The 22,768-nt window shown below is 35.8% G+C and overlaps 1 protein-coding gene across 4 annotated transcripts in view; it reads right to left on the bottom strand.

The window, feature by feature from the left end:
- Positions 1-3,116: 3,116 nt before the first annotated feature.
- Positions 3,117-22,768, bottom strand: part of LOC131666815 (large ribosomal subunit protein mL45) — a 417,745-nt gene continuing 398,093 nt past the window's right edge. For all 4 annotated transcript variants that reach the window (XM_058939774.1, XM_058939791.1, XM_058939763.1 and 1 more), the window contains one exon: positions 3,117-3,333. In XM_058939774.1, coding sequence (XP_058795757.1) covers positions 3,142-3,333 — 192 coding nt within the window. In that variant the 3' untranslated portion in view covers positions 3,117-3,141. The remainder of the gene's footprint in view (positions 3,334-22,768) is intronic.

The raw sequence follows: 22,768 nt of genomic DNA, 5'->3' as shown, positions 1-22,768 counted from the left end.
CAGCCGTAACGTTACCACCTCTTGTTTGTACGCGCATAACACTGTTTGTAAGCAATATTTGCAGCGCTAGTTGTTGTTTTTTCAAAACTAGCGGGTTTTTATTTTGCTCTGAAATCTTGTCTACAACTTCAACCTGTGCACTTTCAATTATTTTTACTTCACCTTTCCAACATTTATTAATTATACCGCTACTTTATTCCGCTCAGTAGGCTATCGAGAAGTTGTATGAGTATATATCTTCACGAAAGAGATAAAGGACACAATATAGTCTAGCATATAGAAAAAAATCCTGCTTTAAGGGTAAACTTTTATCTATCAGACGCTCCTCACAACAAATTTTTCGATATTTTCCTCGTTGAACCCGTTAAGGCTATTATTGTGCACCAGTAATAAATGAATGCCAATGTTAATATCGACCAACATTCTTTGTCCATTTAACTGATTATCTTTCGGTGACTTTCTCATTCGGCTAGATTCAAGGATTATAGATCCAAACTAGCCACCTAGAGGTCTTATCAGAAACATAACTTATTGTGCGTATCTCGAAGTAAATCATTGATTGCATGAATACAGACCCTGATTTACTTGCATATACGTACTAACATTGCTGACTACAATAGCACGTTACTGAAACATAAGTTATCCGCACGAATCAGCTTGCTGTTTACGTTTCTCTCTCACTTTTTGTATTTAGCATGCGAATAAGCAGTGTAAACTCGCACAGTCCTGGAATTACGTATAATGTTTGTTTGATAATATATAAATAAATTAAAAACTCGAAATTGTCTTTAAAAAGGTAGAATTTTAAAGAACGAAAATAAGGGCTGCACGCCGTATGGTCGCAAACGTATATGCTAGGTTCATATTCACATGAGAAGTGATATGAAATTTATTTCATCGTAAAACATCCATTTGAAATTCAAAGATATTAGAAAATTCATTTTTGGAGGGCAAACTTTGATAGTGGTTGCCACCCTCTTAAAGTGTTTCTCCACCGATAAAAAAAGCACGTGTCTTATTTTTTCTTCAACTATAATATATCAAAAGATTATTAAAATCGAAGAAGTCGGGTTGGGAAGGTTTTCTTGTAAGAGAGAGTGCTGAGTCGCGGCCAATTACAGACGTCCTATACCTTTATTCATTAGTTGAAGCTACATGATTGAGTCTACCAGTCAGTCAGTCAGTAACGACTATATCCCCCGACGTTGCTTTTAAGTCTTCTTTAACCGAGTACTGCTTAAGGCTAAAGTGTGCCTCATTCAATTAATTTTGTCTGTAATAGTTGAGGCTTATCAATGCTGCTAAAGTCGACTTTCAATGGTCACTTGTTCACAATTATTGTTATGTAAGTAATCATCTGGATTTGTGTAAGTAAAGTTTATCTAAGCTTATAGTTCCTTCTATCAATTCTGCAACGATTCATATTTTGTTTATTCTAAGGGATGCCGGTAGTATTTGTACAGCAAAGCTATGCTTCTCGTACGGTAATCTTTTCTTTGAGTAAACATTAATTTTACTTTCGCATCAATCATACTGTCCTTGTCAATCGCAACTTAGTTAATTTTATTTTATTGCGTTTATTTTATTATTAAGGAGGTCAAAGTCTATGTCTTTAGAGTATACGATTTTTGACTTTGTCACACGTACGTTAATAATTTTGAATTCCGCATGGGAAATAAGCCCGAACAACGTCGCGTCACAAATTATTTTAAAGGGGAAGGCTCGGAAGGTGCATTCGCTTCGTCGCGAAAATTAACGAGGGCTTATGTCGTCCGGTAGGGTCGATAATCACGATTTACCTAGTTACGAGAAAGACAGGTTGCACAAAGAAACTCATCATTTCGGACATTTAATTTTACTTTATTGAAACAGCAATTTACATGCGGCGTTTGACGTGTGCGTCGGCCAAGTCCGGGTTAGTCCGTTCCGTGCGAATTAACGCACAGGAAATAGAACATCGCCTTACAACTGTCCCGCGAATCCCCGTGAGTGCGGTGCGAATTCACGTACGCAGCCACTCGTCCGCGTTCGGCCGATACGAAGCTCAGAGAGAGAAATCGAGGTACGCACCGAGAAACGAAAAAGGGTACCTGAACTTAGGAGGGAGCGCTGCTGTGGAAGGCCACGTCCGCTGGGCCAACTACGTAGTCCTCAGAAGGTGGATCTCTATGTGGATGCAGCTGGTCCTCCTCTTCGATGCTGTTCACTCGGTGGCAATTAACTGTTCACGCACTCCTTAGTCGTGAGGCTTGACTAGCTCGAAATTAGTTGCTGGTCAAAGCCATACTGACGTTGCGATCTCGCGCTTTTCGCGACGTCTTACGCGCCCCTCCTTACAGGTACCCATTCGGCCGAGCGCCACCGGCTACGCATACATGTGCGACTCATGCCGGCGACACTATTTCTCTCTCTCTCCTCCTCTGCTCCCCGCTCCCACTCCATCCCTCCAACGCCAGGCATTTTCGCCGATCAGGAATCAAACCTGCAACAAAGTCATATCGTGCGTCGATACTCGGTTTTAATCAACTGAGACTGATGTGGCAGCGGCTCAGGGGAAGGCACGCGGAAGAGAGAGAGAGAGGCGAACAGGGCGAGCGAACTCAACGGTCAACTCGCCCGTCACAACTTAAAATTAAATTAAAGTTTAAAGTTTAAATTAAAATTAAGTTAAATTCTTTATTGTTTTTTTTTTATTTTAATAAATCCAATAAAATTATGCTTTTCACTGACATGGAGAGGCACTGCTTCAACTCAAATTATTAATCTATAATTCAGTGCCCGGCACCTTAATCACTCATGCTGGCTGCGCGTAGAATTTGTAACTACAACGTTATGGTATCTAAATTTTTAACCCTCTTTTTATCTTCATCGCGCAAAAAAAATTCTCATGTACATTACCAAGCCCATTTTTCGTGATTTCTCATCCAGACTCGAGATAGCTAACTCAGTGATAATCGAGGCGGCAATTAGCCCAGCAACGAATTAGACAACGCCATTTAAAATACGACGGAGTAATTATGCCAATAGACATCATCTTGCAGCATAGTTAATAATGTATATATTGAATACTTTTTTACACATATTTTATATTATAAAATACTGAAAATAAATTTAGTAAATTAGAAACGTAATAATACTTTATTAATATTTTACAAAAGTTTTTAAAACACATTTTTGAGGAGGCATCCAAGTAGGAATAATTTTTCCATGTAAACGCCATTTACTATATGTGTTGCTCAAATGCTTTTCAAATACTACGTAATCAAGGACATCTTTTTTTATTATTTTAGAGCCATGTATCAATCTTCCGAATCTATCATATAAGGCGAGAATCTGCAAAAATAATTCGCAATCAATAACTAATAACAGAAGCATGTACACAATATAATCATACAATATTAAATTTTTTTAAATAGATGAGATACAATTAAAAGTGATTTTGAAAATGTGGACTTTTTCATTTTTATAAGAGAGGGTAGTAATAAATTATCATACTTTAAATAACCATTGTAGTACCCCGCACAAATCTTATGGAAACTGGCTTTTGGCTCAATTTCCCAAAATTTTGCACAAAGGTAGCCAGCAAAATACTGATCTAAAGTCTCAATGGGCGCAACCATCCAAAATCAGTGCCTGACCTCCTACAACCCCCCTAGAAAAGTACTTTTATGGGTATTTCGTATTATAGGTTCAATTATTTGTTATAGCACACTTATTCCACGCCTATTCTTCTTTCAAACTCTTTTTCCCTTTTTTACCCTCATTCTCAGTAGACACAACCCTCTCAAGTCAAACCTCGACCCCCCATGATCCGATCACCCTCTTAACCCAATAACCCAAAACTTCAAAAATGCACTTTTACGGGTATTGAGTGCTATGATTTCAATTCTTCTTTATAGTCTTTACTTCCACTGCCTAGCCTTTATTTCAAACTCTTTTTCTTATCTGCCAATAGCCTCAATAGTCACAACCCTTTAAAATCAACCCTCTACCCCTTATGGAACCCCGTACCCTAGAGAGGTACTTTTGCGAGTATTGCGTGCAATAAATTTCCATCCCTGCCTACTGTTTTTTCAAACTCCTTTCAATCATCTGCTTTCAACTTTCATGAGTACAACCCTATAAATCAATCCTCAACCTCCAATGATTTGATTACACAGGCCAACAACTTTAAGGACCTGAAACCAGACATAGTGTACTTAATAGATTTTCATATGCTGATTCCGAATTTGGGTCCAGAATTGCTTTATCGCCGTTGGTTTTCCAGATATCTTAACTTAAAAGCGTCAAAAACACCCTTTTTTGCTATATTTGACCACCTGTAAGATGATGAAGGATTTTTTCTGCGTAATTCTGATCACAGTTTCTAAAAGAACAACTCTTGGCCTACAAAAAGCACTATTCAAAATTAATTTTATAATTTTTTTAACAGAGATATGGCCGTTTGAAAAATATTGGATCCGAACATTCTACTATAATAACACGAAACGTGCTCTCGAAACTCGCAGAGCAGTACCCAACTGCGCGTCGGCTTGATATGATTCCGTCAAATGTTCTGATTTGAGGATTACTCAAGAAATGACATGTGAATTTCTACTGGCTTAGGTGCAAGAGTGGTCAGCCTCCGTGAGCCTTGGGCTGGTCTCTGCTAATTTTTCTGGGTTCTTTCTCGGTAAAGAAAGCCGGCGCTGACTTTCACAGGCCGACGTTCGCGCTGGTTGGGGAAGGTTGATACAAAGAATCGGACACTTTAATTCAATTATATTTCATATGGCGATCTCATTTATTGACGCCTTTTCACAAATATCGCTACAAGATTAACTTCGCCGCGGCGAGCGCGCTCACTCAGCCTTTCCGCGATCAGAGTTCGCGGGATCACGCGAGCGAGATCGCTCAGCATGCGCGATAAAATCGTGTTGAATTATACGTAATAACTATACTGTACACACATACAAATGTAATATAGATATATCCATGAGTGATGATGCGCGCGCCGCTATCAGTATGTATGCGAGGATGTGTGAGTGCGTGCGCACATGTACAGAGTATATGATAGTCAGTCGGCTATGTAAGAGACAAGAGAGCGCATCTCGACATGGCTTGGATACATGTATGTAATCTATATGTATCAACTCAATCATTGACTTTTAACATTAAATAATCATGTCATTATTATTGTTGTAATGAGGGGAACCTCAACACTGTTATTATTTCAACGATCCACCTCATATTCAACATGGTAGCAGAGCATGGTTTAAAAAAAGGTGAGAGGTTAGGTTATACACGTGGTGTGAAAAAAAATATAAAAGTATAAAAAAAAGTGAATACAAAATCAGGTAAAGAATAAAATGAACTTTTAAAAATAATATGTAAAAAGAATTATACAAATTAAACGAAAAAAAACGAATTTATGAGACAATTGAATCACGAGGTGTATAAAAAAAGAGAAGAGAAAAATATACTGTGTAAATAATACAAAATATAAAAATATGAACGATTAAGAATAAAATGAACTTTTAAAAATAATATGTAAAAAGAATTATACAAATTAAATGAAAATTGAACGAGATGCGCGCGGATAAAGTTTGAAAATACATTTTGATAAGAGAAGCACGTGTAACGAATCCGAGTAAAATGACAAAGCCGGACGAAATATCGATACCCGTTTTTGACGGTCAAGAGTATAGTAAATGGAAAAAACGAATCCTTTTATTTTTGGAGTGGAAAAAGTGTAAAGACCAAGCAATAAAAGAAAAATGTGATACTACGGGAAAAGAAACGGAGTGGCAAGAATCAAATATTAAAGCTATGAATTACATATACTCAAGTATATCGAACAAACAACTTGAATATGTCGGTGATGAAGACACCGCGTACAAAATAATAAAAAAATTCAACCAAATGTATTTAAAACCGTCAACATGTTTACAAATTTGTGTGAGGAATAGACTTGATCGACTAAGATTAAAAGACTTTGAAAACTCAAGCACATTTTTCCTTGAATTTGAGAAATTAATTAACGAATTGAAAAGTGCTGGTGCTACAGTAACAGAGACTGAAAAACTTGACTATTTAATTAAAACGTTGCCTGATACACTCAGTCATTTCGGTGACATTATTGACAGTGTTAAAGACTCAGATAAAAACTGTGAATTTCTTAAAAATAAAATCGTGTTGATGGAAACTAAAAATAAAATTTCTAATAATCATATAAAATCAAGTGTATTTAAAACTGAAGTTCGTGACGTTGAGTGCAACAAATGTCATAAAAGAGGTCATTACGCGAGAGATTGTCGAAGTCGAGGAGGCTTCAATCAGAGGGGTAGATGGCCAGGAGGTGGTCACTACTAGCAACAACAACATTCAAATCAACAACAACAATAACGACGACAATACGAAGAGGCATATCAGCCAAGAGGTTATGTGAACAACGCGAGCAGAGATAACTTCACAAATACAAGAGGTAGAGGTTACAACGAGAGAGGCTATGGTCCAAGAGGACGTGGAAGAGGCTATTTCAACAACAACAACAACAACAGTAAATATCAACATAACGCAAGGTATACATCTAATGAAGAAAATAACTTTAGGTCAAATGAATCATTTTTTGCGAAAGTAGAGTTCGAAAAAGAAAATGTTTATGATTATAACAAAAAAGAAGAAATTTGTGAAGATAATAGTAGAGTTTATATTAATGATTTTTGTAAAATAGATTGGATACTTGATAGTGGTTGTTCTGATCATATAATAAATGATGATTCTTATTTTATCGAGAGTTCAGAATTGAAAATACCAGTAGTAGTAAAAGTAGGAGATGGTAGACCTTTAAAAGTTACAAAAATTGGAAAAGTTTTGATGTACCTGATTGTAGATGGTAAAGAATTTGAAATCACAGTATCCAATGTATTTTTTGTAAAAGAAATGGACAAAAACTTGTTAAGTTATGCGAGAATTACAGATAACTATAAAATTGTTTAAATTAGAGAAAAATCGTTGATTTACAATAAATTTGAAAAAATAGTTGGAACAGCTTACAAAGAAAATGGAATCTACAAATTAGAAAGTTATGTTTTAAATAATAATCACAATGCAAATAGCACACATAGACTGAAAAAGAGAGATACCATAGAATGCTAGGACATATAAATTTTAATTATTTGAATACCATGTGCAGAGAAAATTACGTGGACGGAATTCCGAAAAATTTAGAAAATATTTATTTGAAATGTGGTACATGTATACAAAACAAAATGCATAATTTACCTTTTAAAAACGATAGAAGCAGAGCTAGAGAAATATTGGAACTGGTTCATACAGACGTAAATGGTCCACACAAAAATACTGGTTATGATAATTCGAAATATTTTATAACGTTTCTTGATGACTTTAGTAAATTATCAGTGGTTTATACCATAAGATCAAAGAGTGACGTACCCACATGTTTTCTAGATTATATAAATAAAGTTGAAAATTTCACTGGAAAAAAGATTAAAAAATTGAGATGTGACAACGGCAAAGAATATATAAATAGAGATATTTTTAACTTGATTAGAGAGAAAGGTATAATTCTAGATAAATGCCCCCCATACGTTCACGAGCTGAATGGAACTGCTGAACGATTTAATAGAACTATTATGGACTCTGCAAGATGTTCATTATCAGACGCAAATTTAAATATTCGATATTGGCCTGAGGCGATTTTAGCAGCGAGTTATTTAAAAAATAGAACTATTGCAAATACTTTCGTGAGAAAAAGTCCTTATGAAATATTCTTTGAAAAAAAGCCTAATATTGAAAATTTGAAGTTATATGGAAGCAAAGTATTTTTTAGAGTAGACGAAAGTCAAAGAGATAACAAATGGGATAGAAAATCGGATTGTGGAATTTTAGTAGGTTATGAGAATGTCGGATACAGAGTATTATATAATGGTAGAGTTAAAGTTGCAAGAAATGTAGATATAATAGAAAAAGATGAAAAGTTGATTGGTTTTCAAGGAAATAATGAGACTGATAGCGAAAGTGAAATGAATGATAATGATGTAGAATATGAAGTTTTTGATGAAAAAAATAAAAGTCCAATAAAAATTAAAAGTACAAAAAATAGTCCAAGTCCAAAGAAAAATTTGAGTCCAAAAAGTGAAAATGAACAGCTTTTAGATTGCGAAGAGTCTGAGATTCCAACACGTAGAAAGTCGAACAGAGAAACAAAAAAACCTGACAGATGGGGTTACAGTAATAACGAAGTATATTATATTTATGTAAATTTTGTAAGCGCGAATAGTCCAAAAACGTATGATGAAGCAATGAGTAGTAGTGAATCTGATCTGTGGAAAGATGCAATGCAAAGAGAAATTAACTGTATAAATAAAAATAATACATGGAAACTAGTACAAAGACCTAAAAATAAAAAAATAATTGACGTTGAGTGGGTTTACACAAATAAGGCAAATAATTTGAAAAAAGCAAGGTTAGTAGTCAGAGGGTTTCAGCAAAAAGCAATTGTAGAAGATATATACTCACCTGTTGCGAGACTGCAAACATTAAAATTATTGTTAGCATATTGTGTACAAAACAAATATTTGATTGAGCAAATGGATGTGGAAACTGCGTTTCTAAATGGTACAATAAAGTCGGAAATTTATGTAAAACAACCGAATGGATACAACGACAAAACCGACAAAGTGTATAAATTGGAAAAGGCGTTATATGGATTGCGAGAGAGCCCGAGAGCTTGGTATGAGTGCTTTGATAAGTTTATTACAAAATTGAATTTTAAAAGAAGTAATAATGATTATTGTTTATACATTTTCGAAGATAAGAATGGGGAAAAAATATATATAATTTTGTTTGTAGATGATTTATTAATTTGCGGAAGGAATAAAAGCAAAATAAATGAAATAAAGTTGAAATTAAGTGAAAGATTTGCAATGAAAGAAATGGGTAAAGTAAAGACTTATCTCGGTATTAATATTGATTATAATTATAAAAATGAAATTATGACTTTAGATTAGAGAGATTATATTGAGTCCTTAGCAAAATACTACAAAATAATTTATGGTAAATTACACAATACACCTATGGAACAAAATTTGAATATTGATCCCGCACAATCAGCATCAAATGACATAAAATACCGTAATTTGATAGGAGCTTTACTATACATAAGTTCATGTACAAGATTTGATATAAGTTATAGCGTAAACTATTTGAGTCGATTTCAAAACTGTTATGACGAAACACATTTTAAATACGCTTTGAGAATTTTAAAATATTTATACCGTATAAAAATTTAAAATTGACTTACAAAAGAAATTTAGAAACCGAAATTCTAGATTGCTATGTTGACGCTGATTGGGCAGGCGATACATTAGATAGGAAATCCACTACTGGATTTGCAATAAGAATTTATGGAAATATTATATTTTGGAAAACAAAAAAGCAAAATAGCGTAACGAAATCATCAACATCTGCTGAATATGTTGCATTGTCAGAGGCAGTAAGCGAATTAAAGTTTATAAAAAGTTTGATAAATGATTTCAAAGTTAAAATTGATTTACCAATAAAGATTCATGAAGATAATGCTGGAGCAGTTTTGATAGCAAAATATGGTAATTTAACAAAAAAATCCAAATATATAGAAATACACTATCATTTTGTAAACGAATGTTATGATAAAAAAGAAATTGACATCATTAAAGTAGACACTGAGAATAATTTAGCCGATATTTTTACCAAAGCTTTAGGAAGAAATAAGTTTGAAAAAATAAGATAATTGTTAAATTTGAGAAATTAATTATTACGATTGCTATCTTTACTACAATAACCAAAAGTTTATTGAGAAAGGAAAATTGTTAATTTAATTTTATAATTTGAAAAATTGTTTGTAATCAGAAAAATAACTGTTTACCAAAATTACGTTTGTACAGTATAGAATTAAGGAGGTGTGTTGAATTATACGTAATAACTATACTGTACACACATACAAATGTAATATAGATATATCCATGAGTGATGATGCGCGCGCCGCTATCAGTATGTATGTGAGGATGTGTGAGTGTGTGCGCACATGTACAGAGTATATGATAGTCAGTCGGCTATGTAAGAGACAAGAGAGCGCATCTCGACATGGCTTGGATACATGTATGTAATCTATATGTATCAACTCAATCATTGACTTTTAACATTAAATAATCATGTCATTATTATTGATGCAATGAGGGGAACCTCAACACTGTTATTATTTCAACGATCCACCTCATATTCAACAAATCGAAATACGCTAATGTTCGTAATCGATCGAGAGCTGGCGCGAGAGAGATTAACCGGCTTTAGACCCACCGGATGCCGATGGACCGTCGACAGAGAGGCGACGCCGGCGAAAGCGTAGGCCCGCTGGAAACGGCGCCCTGGCGACGACCGAGGTTGCTGCAGGAAGGGCCGCAACACGGCCTTTGCCCCGTGGACGGCGAATGGTCGCTGCTTGTCCGGGCTCGGCTTGGAACTGCTGGCTTCCTCGCAAGTGTGGCAGTCGAACCGCTGGCAGTCGTTCCTTTCCGGCCGAAATATCGTCTCGTCCAGTCTTCTCTTTAGGCGGCCCTAATTACTCGAGAGCTCGCGCCTAACTGCCCTTCTTCTCTCTTAATTTCTAAGCCTCGCGCCGCCGAGCTCCCACTTCTCTCGCCGTCAAAAATCAGTCAAAATCGCTCTCCCTCTCTCTCGCTCTTCTCGCTCTCACTCGCACTCACAGCGACACCTCGCCGATCGTCGCGCTCCTCTTTCCAGATCCTGCAACGACACAAGTATGTAGTCACTATATAACGTACACTTGGTCGCTGCGTTCACGCGAGGAGAGTGCCGCACATAGGGCCAGCGAACATCGCTATAACCCTGTCACATAGGAAATATCGAGTTTGAGGTTATGAGATTTCAGACAGAATTATAAACACTGTGGTATACGCGAACTCTCATATTTCTGATGCTATTATGCGTGTGCATTTATAGGCATGAGAAGTGAATATTGAGTTTCGTGTTATTATAAGCCTATAGTAGAATGCTCAGATCCAACATTTTTCAAACAACCATATCTCCGTTGAAAAAATTATAAAATTAATTTTGAATAGCGCTTTTTGTAGGCCAAGAGTTGCTCTTGTAGAAACTGTGATCAGAATTGCGCAGAAAAAATCCTTCGTTATTTTACAGGTGGCCAAATATAGCAAAAAAGGGTGTTTTTGACGCTTTTAGGTTAAAATATCTGGAAAATCAAAGGCGATAAAGCAATTTTGGGCCCAGATTCGGAATCAGCATATGAAAATCTATTAAGTATTCTATGTCTGGTTTTGAATCTTGACTTTTGTCAAATTTTGTTGACCTGTGTTGTTATAATCAATCTATTGTATCGATTTGCGGTATTTAAAATATTATGTAATAATAAACTAACAGAGTATTTAATATTTTACCTATATTGCGTTTATTTTAGGTACTATGAAGATTCTGTCATTCTCATCAGGGTAGTAGTATTTTTTTTACGCATTCGAATCGCGCATGGTACTTGCATTAGATCAACTTTCTTTTTAGGGTAATTGGCGGATATTTTGACAGTGCTCTTGATAATGGAAAAGTGGTCTTTTCTGCAGTCTTCATTAGAATAGTAGTCGTACCTTTTTTAACTCGCAAATAGTACTTGCTTTATACCGAATCCTTTTCAAGGTTGACTAATATTTATTTATTTGCGTTTGACCAATAGTCCTTTGCAAGGTAATTGCCGGATATTTTCATAGTACTTCTGTTGGTGGGTGTAAAAAGGCTCTCTTCTGCAGTACTTATTAGGATTGTAGATGGGGTAGTTTTCCACTTGCAGATTTTACTTGTGGTTGCCTTATAGTTTTTTTTAAATAAATAGTCGATATTTTCGTAGGGGTTTTGAAACTTTGCTCACTTTAAGAATATACTGTTCTCAAAAGCTTGTCACCTATTAACAAAAATCAGGTTGAAGAACTTCTGATTTATTGCGATCCAGTCATGCAAATTGGAATTATGAGGGAAGTTAATAGAAAAGATTTATTAACTTTTCTTTGTTGAGGCACGGATTGAGTGACGAATTTTTAAAAGTGATTTTTAACTATTCCTCCAGGCAGCATGTGAGTTTAGTGATCGGTTAATTTTTATATTTTATATAATTTTCTGTTACCTTAAAAAAGTACATTATATAAAAATTCATTCCAACATATTTATATTAAATTTACAATAAGTGAATGAATTAAAATTAAAAATGTGATGTATTTAGTAGGGACCTAATACATTATATACTGCGTTTTCTTCTTCATTAGCAACAACTTGGAAATGTTTTTTTATTTATGTTGATTGCAGGCTTTCGACCCGGCGTTTTTTCGTTTTTTCTTTTTTGAGGTTAAAAGCAATATTGTGGCAGCTGAAAGGTTCTGAGTCACGCTCAGTGACAGGTCGTATTTTCGTCTTTAGTCGTCTTCCAGTTGGCTTCAGAGAAAAATATCGTCTAGTGGCAAGCAGTTTATCGTGGCTCTCACGATAATTATTTGCTGTGCACATTTGCTTACTCGTCTAAATCAGTGTTGCACTGTTGTTGATCTCTTGTAGCTTGACTCACATTCATGCGCTTATATTGTCACTAGTTTCAGAACCGGTACCGCGGTCATTGCGCGTAAATTGAAGCAATCTATCTCTTTCTTTTGATCGATTCGATGGGTCCAATGAGCAACTATCTCTATCTCCTATTCTTTTTTGTTTTTCCTGTAACACTTTTTGCATTCCGCTTATATATAATTAACACATTTAATTTTTACAAAACTCTGGAGCTGTACTAAAACAAGTCATATTCTTTAACTTGAAACGGGAAACTGTCCCGTTGACATAAAAGTTATTATATGAGGATATGCGGATAATGCGGGTAAAGAATCCGGGTTCGGTTAGGCAGGGACAGCTCGGTTCGACAGGTGTTGTCGGGGTGTCGTGCTCCAATGCCAGGTCGCGGCGCAAGACTCGTACGCCTAAACGTGAAATTAAAAGGTCGAGGAGGCGGAAGGACGGAATAAAGCAGACGCGCGTTAAGAAAACAAGCGCGTTATTTATTAGAATAACAGATAAATGTTAACAAAAATAATATAAAAGCGGCGAAGCAAAAAGGAGAGAGAGAGAAGGCAAAAAGCTGAATTGGGAGAGAGAGTAAGGTACGCAGCAGTACTTACAAGTTGCTACCCCGTGAAGATCGGCTCACAATAGGCGCTCGAATTACAAACGGTAATTAATAAACTAGAAATCCGAATAGGCTGGCGCTGGTGGCAGGAGGCCGTCACGCCACACACGCTACACACTCACATGTTTATTATGCTCAATAACTCTGTGATGTTCGTATTACTTATAAATAATAATAATTCGAACTCTCGTATCTAGCCAATGAGTAAGAATTTGTTTCTAACAATTTTACTCTACTTGTCAATAAAATAAATAGATAAATCAAATGTACTCTAATAATAATAAACAAATCAAATATATATAAATAAGTACAATATTTCTGGGAAAGTCAGACGATGCCCTAGTTTCTTATGGTTCGAATTGTCCCATAAGTAGAGCTAGTCTTTCTTGGGTAGGATATCATTCGGCCCAAGTTTCTTATAGCGCGAGATGTTCTATAAGTCGAGCTCGAATTATAAGGCAGGAACAGTCTTGCTCAGTTAATCACAATAAGAGAAAGAACTTAGGTATTAGCCAAGTTTATTCAGACTCATGCGCTCACCTTGCAAGGCTAGAAGTGAATACTAGCCTGTGCAAAGGTGGGCCTATTTATACACAGATTTTCCCGCTTATTTTTGCAGGAGAGATGTCATCGAACATTCGAGAGACATTCGCGAATTTTGAGAAATGAGTTTTCTTAATTTACAAGTAAATAACCATTAATAGTAAGCTTTTAACACATGTAAACTTTACAGAATTTGTTATTTGTTGATTTTATATAATATACAATTATCGCAAATAGTGTTGTCAAAAGTTATTAACTAATAAAGTTAATTAACGTGATATTACAATATTTACAATAGAAAATTATTAAATTTTTATATAATTTTATAGTTACTTAATTTCGGAAGTATTTTCTAAAAAGAAATATTTAAATTAGTTAATAACATTTGAATTATAACTAATTTTTCATGTTTGTAAAGGTTTTTTCTAATCTTATAACGCAATTATTAGATTAATTATCTAAAATTCCTAAATCATAAAGTTATTATTATTAAGTATAAAATTAATGCTTTTGTTTTATATACAACTTATTGTTTGAATAAATTATTAATTATTTATTTATTAATAACAGTTATTATTCAGCTGTTATTAATGAAACCAATTCTTACTCATGTTCTATATTTATTTACTTTGCTTATGGATTATTTACATTTTTCTAATAATTCATATTTTTAGCGTAATAAATAAATCAACTTTGCATATTGAAATTCATTATTATTCAATAATTAAATACAATTTGTGTTATTATATTCTGAATCTTGTACTAAAATCTATATAATAAATGCTTTGTTATATTAAAATTATCTCTAATTAACATATTTTTCTTAATATCAAAAATCATTATATCTATATCTATTTCTTTGTGACGTCACGCTATTTATTTTGATTTGACTCTTATATGAATATAATCGAGTAAACAGTGAGGTAGCGCCGCTTAATGTATTAATTTGAAAATAAATAGGACCGTTACAACTCTGACTCTGTACACTCTAAGTCACGCTGTCATGGTTTCTCTGTTTCTAGGCATGAGTAACGTATTGATAGCGCAACACGTGCGCTCACGTTGAAGATCGATCGCCGAATCTGCCGTGCCAAGAAAATCAAGCGCCCCCCTCGCGATCCACGCGTTCGATAGTCGAACCGTCTCTCTCTCTCCGTCCTACTATCTCTCTCTCTCTCTCTCTCTCTCTCTTACCTACCTTGCTTCAGCCCACTGCAATTAAAATGACAAGTTATATACATTAGGCTTATATTAATAAATTAGAATATGGGAGAGAGAGACATAACGAGTATCATTCACACTCGTTATAAACTAACATTCAATATACATTGTTTTGCATATTTTTATGTTAAGATAATATCTTCATTTTTCATCATTTTTTTGTTTATCAATTTATTATATTAATATTTTCATTATTAAAATCTAACCAATTTATTTTTTTCACATCGTGTGACGATCCGCAATGAAAAATTGTACATATATCGTATGAAGACTAAAAGGCAAGGTCACAAGAACAGTTAATTCTTAAGTTTAAGCAACACTTGCATTAAAAATTTATAACTAAACCTTATCCTTGCCATGTCATTTGCGTGGAAAGATTGATTGGTCAAAAAAAAAAATAAAAATCCTTGAAAAAGAGTAATCAATTGGATTCTGCATATAATATTTGAGTAGAATTTTCCATTTTTTTCAAATTCAGAATAAAAAATTAAGGCTCCTATTTAAAAAATAAAATTAACCTTGAAATAATCTTGAATGGGATCATAAAGCTTGCAGGCAAGGTTACTATAATAAATATCACTCGATAATGAACAACTTTCGTTAGAAAACATTTTTTTTTCATAATCCAGTATTTTAATTCTAGAAAAAGTGTATGGGTGGTCTGAAACATTCTATATAACACCTTTTATGTACCATCCATTACCATATACATATTGACGAACGTTCTTTAATGTGAGTGTGTGTATGACATTTATCTATTGACTTAAAATATATTGTATCAGTGCGTACGACAGTGATGTTACGACAGTGTGTCAATCCAGTTTAGAAGTGCATTCCACGAATTTTTTTTATTATTTTTAATTTATAAAGAAATAGACTTTTTATGCCTTTCATAGCTTTCTTGCTTCTTTCAAGCTTGTCAATATAATTTAGTTAATTAATTATTACTAAAAGGAAAATAAAACAATCCGTGTAAGCATAAAAATAGGTAACCATGTCATCTAGAGCATGCTAGCTAATGTGTAATTAAACACGATTACCAGATTGACTAAAAATATTAGATGGTTCAGTTTAAAAATTAGTAAAATAGTAAACTGGACCTTAATAAGTCCATAAGATTTTCTTCAGTACTTTCATATACATTATTTTGGAATTAATTATCTGAAGAATCCACTTCCTCATTATCCAGAAGAGCCCAATAAGTTTTTGGAGTTTGTGGAAGATATAATTAATCCTATCGTAAAGAATTAATTGTTTATTTATGATTGCCATTGTAGGTTTTAGGAGATCAAAATGAGGAAAAAACATTTTTCAAAACGAAGAAATTCAATATTTTTTAGTAGTGCTATTTATAATGAATTTGAGCTATGCGTTATTCAGACTATAGCTTAATAAAAACATAATGAAGAAAAAAATGAGAGTAGTCTAGAGAGAGAATGAGAGGAACAATTTTTCTCAGTACAGAAATGAAAAGTTTGACAGTCTCATACAACAGTTCGATATAGAAGCAATGAGTGTAAATGCAGCCAGAATGATAATGCAGTCAAGCGATCAAGTTAAATAGTACAAGAGGGGCAGGGAGAAAACTTCCAGACGATTATGTTCAACCACCCCGGAAAAGGCTACAGTTCTAGAGCAAAATAGTGGTGGTAACGGGAGACGATGATTCGCCGACAGTAAAGAGTTTAGAGGTGAGTCCCGATAATCTGAAACGATCCAAACTCATCATTTTCACCTTGGAAACATCATTAGAAATCATTTTTATCTTAGGAAAACCTAATTTAGGCTGCTCTTCCCTATTAGTAGATCTCGGTTTATGCGTCGTAAAGAACTCTGCAAAGTATATAGGGTCGCGTATTCTCATAATTTTGTATATTAGCAGAGCAATAAAATAGTTTTTCCGTGAATCAGAGCACAACTAATTTAGTTGTTTCATGTTCATTCCCCCTAATAGTTAATTTATATCGCACATATGAATTATTCAGTTTTTGTAATAACGTTCATTGCTCCTGAGAGGCATCCGGGTACACCATAGCGCAATAGTTTAGATGTAATTGAATCAAGGATTCGACTAACCACCGACACTCCACAGAGGAAGTGCCTCTGTGGAGCAGAGTCTATGACATGAAAGTTTTAAAGCGCTCTATTGACCTTCTTTGTGATCAGGTCAACGTACGATCTCCACTAAAGTTCGAAGTCTAAAGTGACACACAAGTTGATAACCTCATCACTAAAAAGAACTAATTCTCCCGTCCGCACCTCAACATCCGATAGCTCCATAACATAAATGGCATTTACATTCTTTTTGGAACCTACAATGATTATCTTTGTTTTTCTGGTATTTAGATAAGAGATCGCATCCCAATTATAACTGACCTGCACCACGAAAAGTTCCGCCATGTCTCAAAAAATTGTCGTTTATTACATGCAAGTAAATTTGCAGATTGTCCATGTAGTGTAGGCGGTGAGAGTACCGCCGTACGATGTGTGAGGGGAGAGACGAACGACGCTTGGAGCTGAAGTATATGAGTCAGTCTTTTGACGAACGCAGGTTTCTCATGCACCTTTTTTCTACCACAGGCATATTATACTATGTCTACTGTATTTATGGTCTTGTTTACGTGCGGGTCTCGTGAGTGAGTTATAAGCGACAGTGCCCATAGCCTGTGATCTTGGACGAGGTCTCAAAGTGACTACCTTGCAGGGCGTTACCTCCTTTAGCTTCTGGCAGCGAGGCAGAGAGAGAGAGAGAGAGAAAGAGAGAGAGAGATCACCTTGAGATAGCCACGTGCGGCAGTTGCAGCTAGACAACTGTCCGAAGTCAACCCAGTGTAAGGGCTGAACACATGACCAAGATGTTGGTGCACTGGGTTCGCGTAGTTTAATGGTTGCCTCCCACAACTCGTACTGACTTGTTGTTACCTAACGGTAAGAAGGCTCTTGGGCTAAATTTGAAGCGAGACACCATCTTTGTAATTTTCCGTTATATATATATATATATATATATATATATATATATACGTTCTGTATTTTATAAATTTTGTTCAGCGATATAGTGTTAATAAATAAGAGTCGCCACTACTTGTGTCATTGTATTAAGTCATTTTCATTATCATCCATTCTTCCCATTGCGTTTTAAATTATTTCCTTTAATCTAAAATATAAACATTATATTTCTGGATTGCTTTAGTAAAAATATTGACCTACCACAACACAAAAACAATATTAATTTTCAAAAACTGATAACTACCGCCAAGACTATTCATTAGAATAATATTTCATTTATAACTGCTCCGAACATACCAACCAATAAATTAATAAACAGCGTACGAGATTCTATTAAAAAAGCCCAAATAGACAGCACCGCTCCAAAAAATAATAAGTAGATCATGGATAACTAAAGCAATACTTCTTTCGCGTAAAACTAAAGAAAAACACTACAAATTTTGGCATAATGATCCCAATAACATAGATAAAAAAGAAAATTAAAAACCATATTTCAAACTTCTAAACAAAGTTATCAATAAAACTATAGACAATTTTGATAAAAAATTCGTCGAATCATTTGTGAATAACCCGAGAAGTCTATTGTAATAAATTAGGTGAAAATTCAGTGAAAACCAAAACTATTGATTATATAATTGATAACAACACAAAAATAATAAATTCAGACGAAATTGCAGATAAAATGAACAAATTTTTCTATAATATAGGTAAGGATTTAAATAGTAGAACTCCTGCTCCACAAAATTACAATATTACCACGTCTACTATGAACGCTACAAGTTTATTTCTGAATCCAAAAAACAATTATAAAATTTGTGAAATAATTACTTAAATGCAGAAAAAAATGGAGGAATAGATAACATCAATACCACGGGTCTAAAAACCTTAATGAACTTAACTACTCTACCAATTGTTAATATAATAAATACCACAATTGAAACAGAAATTTAGCCAGACTCATTAAAAGAAGCTGTAATTAAACCCATCTACAAAGCAATAGAAAAATACTTACCAATAAACTACAGACCAATATCTCTGATCTCTAATGTAGCTAAGATTTTTGGAAAAATCATTTATAAAAGACTTATGAAATTTATATGCCATTGCAACTTAATATCAAAGAAACAATTTGATTTCCACTAAGATAAAGGAACGCAAGATGCTCTCCAGTATACACTCCCGCCCAATAATCTTTTCCCACCTGAGAACAAAACAACTATAACTTTGAAACTCCATATCTCGGCTGGAAATACACCTACAGAGCTCTGCGTGGGCTCATTTGAAAGGGTTTTTCAAGCACTTTTTAATGGTGTATATTAAAATCATGCTTAGATATTTCCCTTGCAGATAGGGCGGCGAATATCAAAACAAAAATTACGAAATTTTTGCTTTTTCTTTAACCGCTTGCCATTTCGAGAAAAAAAATCGTAGAAAAATTCTAAAGATATCATTTTTTAGCTCTTTTTCTGCATTATCCAAAACACTCATTCAAAAATAATTTTCGTCTAAATTCAGCGATTATATGAGCATTTCATTCAAAAACAGCATCTATATTCATTGCTCTGTATCTCGGAAAATTCGATTTGTAGAAAAAAATTTTCTTGGAAGAAAATGTTCTATTTTGTAAGTAGAATACGTGAACGAAATTTCATAATCATATGAAAACATTTTTTTTTCAGTCGTAATATCAAGTAGTCTAATTTTTTCAATATTTCACTTTGGAATAATAAAACAGATCATTTATACTCGAAGCTATTCTATCAATTGTAGACAAATTTTAATTGTATGCAAATCTCGATCAACGAAAAATCTAAGTAGAAAAATTAATCTAATCTACCAAAACTGACATAACTAATGATTAGTGAAAAAAATTTTTTTTAATGTTGTTCTAATCTTCTAAAAAATTGTTTACCATAGTAACATATTATTGAAGTATGGCACCGAGAGATTTTAGTAAACGTTATCAAGTTATTGGATTTCACGTAAATGGTAAAAGCAATCGTTTCCGCGGTCTACCAGAGCGCTTCTTGTCTTCAACACTACCGCTACTTTTAAATTTATTTACATTGTAGTCTACGGTTCGACGAGGAATATTGAGAATACTAGCAATCTGACGATTGCTTTTACCATTTATGTGAAATCCAATAACTTGATAACATTTACTAAAATCTCTCGGTGCCATACTTCAATAATATGTTACTATGGTAAACAATTTTTTAGAAGATTAGAACACTATTAAAAAAAATTTTTTTCACTACCCTGCTAAAAAAGTTCCATTCATTCCTATTCGGGATCATTCATATTCAATGGTAATCAATGAACTGAATGGTTCAATGTTCCGATGACGATTAAAACTGAATGATTTTCAATAATACTTCATGGTAAGCATAACTAATAGTAAAACTTACCATTAAATTTAATAGAATTCAATCTTTCTGAATAATACTTTGTATAGGAATGGTTTCAATGATAATCTATCCAATTGCATTGAATGAATATCAATCACAGTTCAATCAAATAATTAATCAATGATATTTTATTGTATATCTTTTTATGAATTTTAATAATTTTTCGATACAATAATTGTCCAATCATATTTTATTGAATCATATTATATGGATTGTAACGGGGTATGACCGTTTAATAAATTTATATCGCGCAATTACGTTAAGGGACGCGCGTAAATCGTCAATGCTCGCTACTATTCCGGGAGAGCACGAGAAAGTATGCGTCAGTCAACCGATAATCGTTAATAACCTATACTAAACTGAGTGGAAGCTATGCGAAATGAGAGAATCAATGAAAACACTTGTTAGTAATGTAGATCGGATCTTTTATTGTCCCTCAAAATTCACAAAAGATCGGCCCGCGTGTTTGTTTACATGCACGCTCGCTCGTCGACAACACGCTTTGCCGGTACGTTCACTGCTCTTTGTTATTAGAGCCGCTACATGCACGCATCGAGAGTTAGTATCAAGTTATTATTTTATGCTCGCGATCGCGAAATGAAGCTGGCCAGCTTACCTTATAATTGCGGGCGATCGGAGACAATCACAGCAAATCGCACAACACGGAACAGTCGCTTATTGTTTTGTTCGCGGGACGCGAAAGCGCGCACACACTGGTTTCGCCCTCGATGGCGAAACCTCACACACTCTCTCTCTCTCTCGATCTGCCTCTGGCTCGTAGCTGGGTAGCTCCTTGGCGGCTGCAATCCGGGATTACCAATTACTGCTGTTTTGAAGCGGGTGGATGTCAAGGGCACGTGAATTATCGATAGCGGTAACGAAAGCGGGCGGACGCTAGGATGATCTAGGCTTCACTCTTCAAATTCGTTCGCGCGCGTTCCGTCTGCTCGCGTGCCGAATTCCTTCGTTACCTATTTTGTCCCCCCGGGAGGTGCTGCCCTCACAGACAGCAATTAAGTTAAATAATCAGCGCTAATTTGACGTTTACCGTCACAGCCCCCTTCCAGTCTGGACCTATAGGGTCCTCGACGATAATTCCATTAGCGCTGTTCCTTCCGAGGATGAAAAAGAGAGAGGATAATAAAGGATTATAGTCCACATGATGTTTACTTCCATCTTTATTCGCCGGGTAGTATAACGGTTGCCCTGCCCACGAGGGCAGGGGATGGTCACCTGGCTGGTCTCCCGGGTAATTCTGCGCCCTGGTCATCCAATGGATGATGTCGGGGCCTTCAGCGGGATAGATCCCGCTGGGGGTCCGGGTAGCGGCGTGGTATCGCCGTGCGCGATACCGGGAGTCGTCGACGGTATCGCGGTAGGGTCCGCCGTCGAGAGTTCTTCGATGAGCACGGATGACGAGCTCTCGTGAGCTCGCACCCGTGCTTGCTCGACCTCTTCTCTTCGGGCACTTATGAGGTGCAAGGCGACATGTACCACCCCTTCAATGGCGGGACCCATGTCCAGGTCGATGAGGGCGGCTGCCGCTTGCTCGAATTGTTCGAGCTTGATCTGCATCCTGTAATTATCCAGCGAGTTAGTATCCTGAATAGTTTTGGATATCGAAGGTGGGCGCCTGTTCGGCTGCCCAGGGCCTTCGTCGCCGGAGTCGAAGGTGGGGTCCTTGGCGTCGGTCTCCCAGGTCCTTCGTTCGCCGTGTATCATGCATTCACGGTTGTCGCTTTCGGTGGTCTACCCCTCTTCCTCTTCACGATGATGGGAGGAGGGGCTCGTGTTGTTTGTCGATGTTGTATACTGTGTGTAGTTCGCGCGGACTTACGAGGTCTTCCTCGTGGGCGCTTCGTCGGGTTAGTAGGAGGGATATCTAGTGGGACTCGGCTGGGGGGATTGCGGCGAGTACGGCGAGGTGATTTCGGAGTTGTCGCGTCGTCATTTCGGAGTGTATTATCTGAAGTGTCGGCGCTCCCGTTTCCGTGTATCGTTGTATCGCTCGCGTTGGGCGGGACGCTCATCGCCTCGGTTCCCTCGGCGGTAGTGGTCTCGTCGTCGCCATATCCGTCTCCTCCTTGATGATCGTGATTCGGCTTTCGGTGGTACATCGCCCGGCCGACAACCTTCCAATTCGGGTATTGTTCTGGTTGGCTCTCGACGCGTCGGAATTGATCCGTATACCAGGCGCTGTCCCTTGGCTTCGGCTGGTCTATTGCGCTAACCTCTGCCTTCGTGGGCTCGAAAGCGCGTGATAAGGCGTCGGGCAACACATTGTCCCCCCCCTTTCGATATTCGATCTCGAAAGTATGGCCTTGAAGTTGTAAGGCCCATCGGGCGAGACGTCCAATTGGAT

The sequence above is a fragment of the Phymastichus coffea genome, unplaced genomic scaffold (genome assembly GCF_024137745.1).
Source record: "Phymastichus coffea isolate CEN01 unplaced genomic scaffold, Cenicafe_Pcof_1.1 PCOF00004, whole genome shotgun sequence".
Taxonomy (NCBI): Eukaryota; Metazoa; Arthropoda; class Insecta; order Hymenoptera; family Eulophidae; genus Phymastichus; species Phymastichus coffea.
This window is presented reverse-complemented; position numbering and strand designations above follow the sequence as displayed.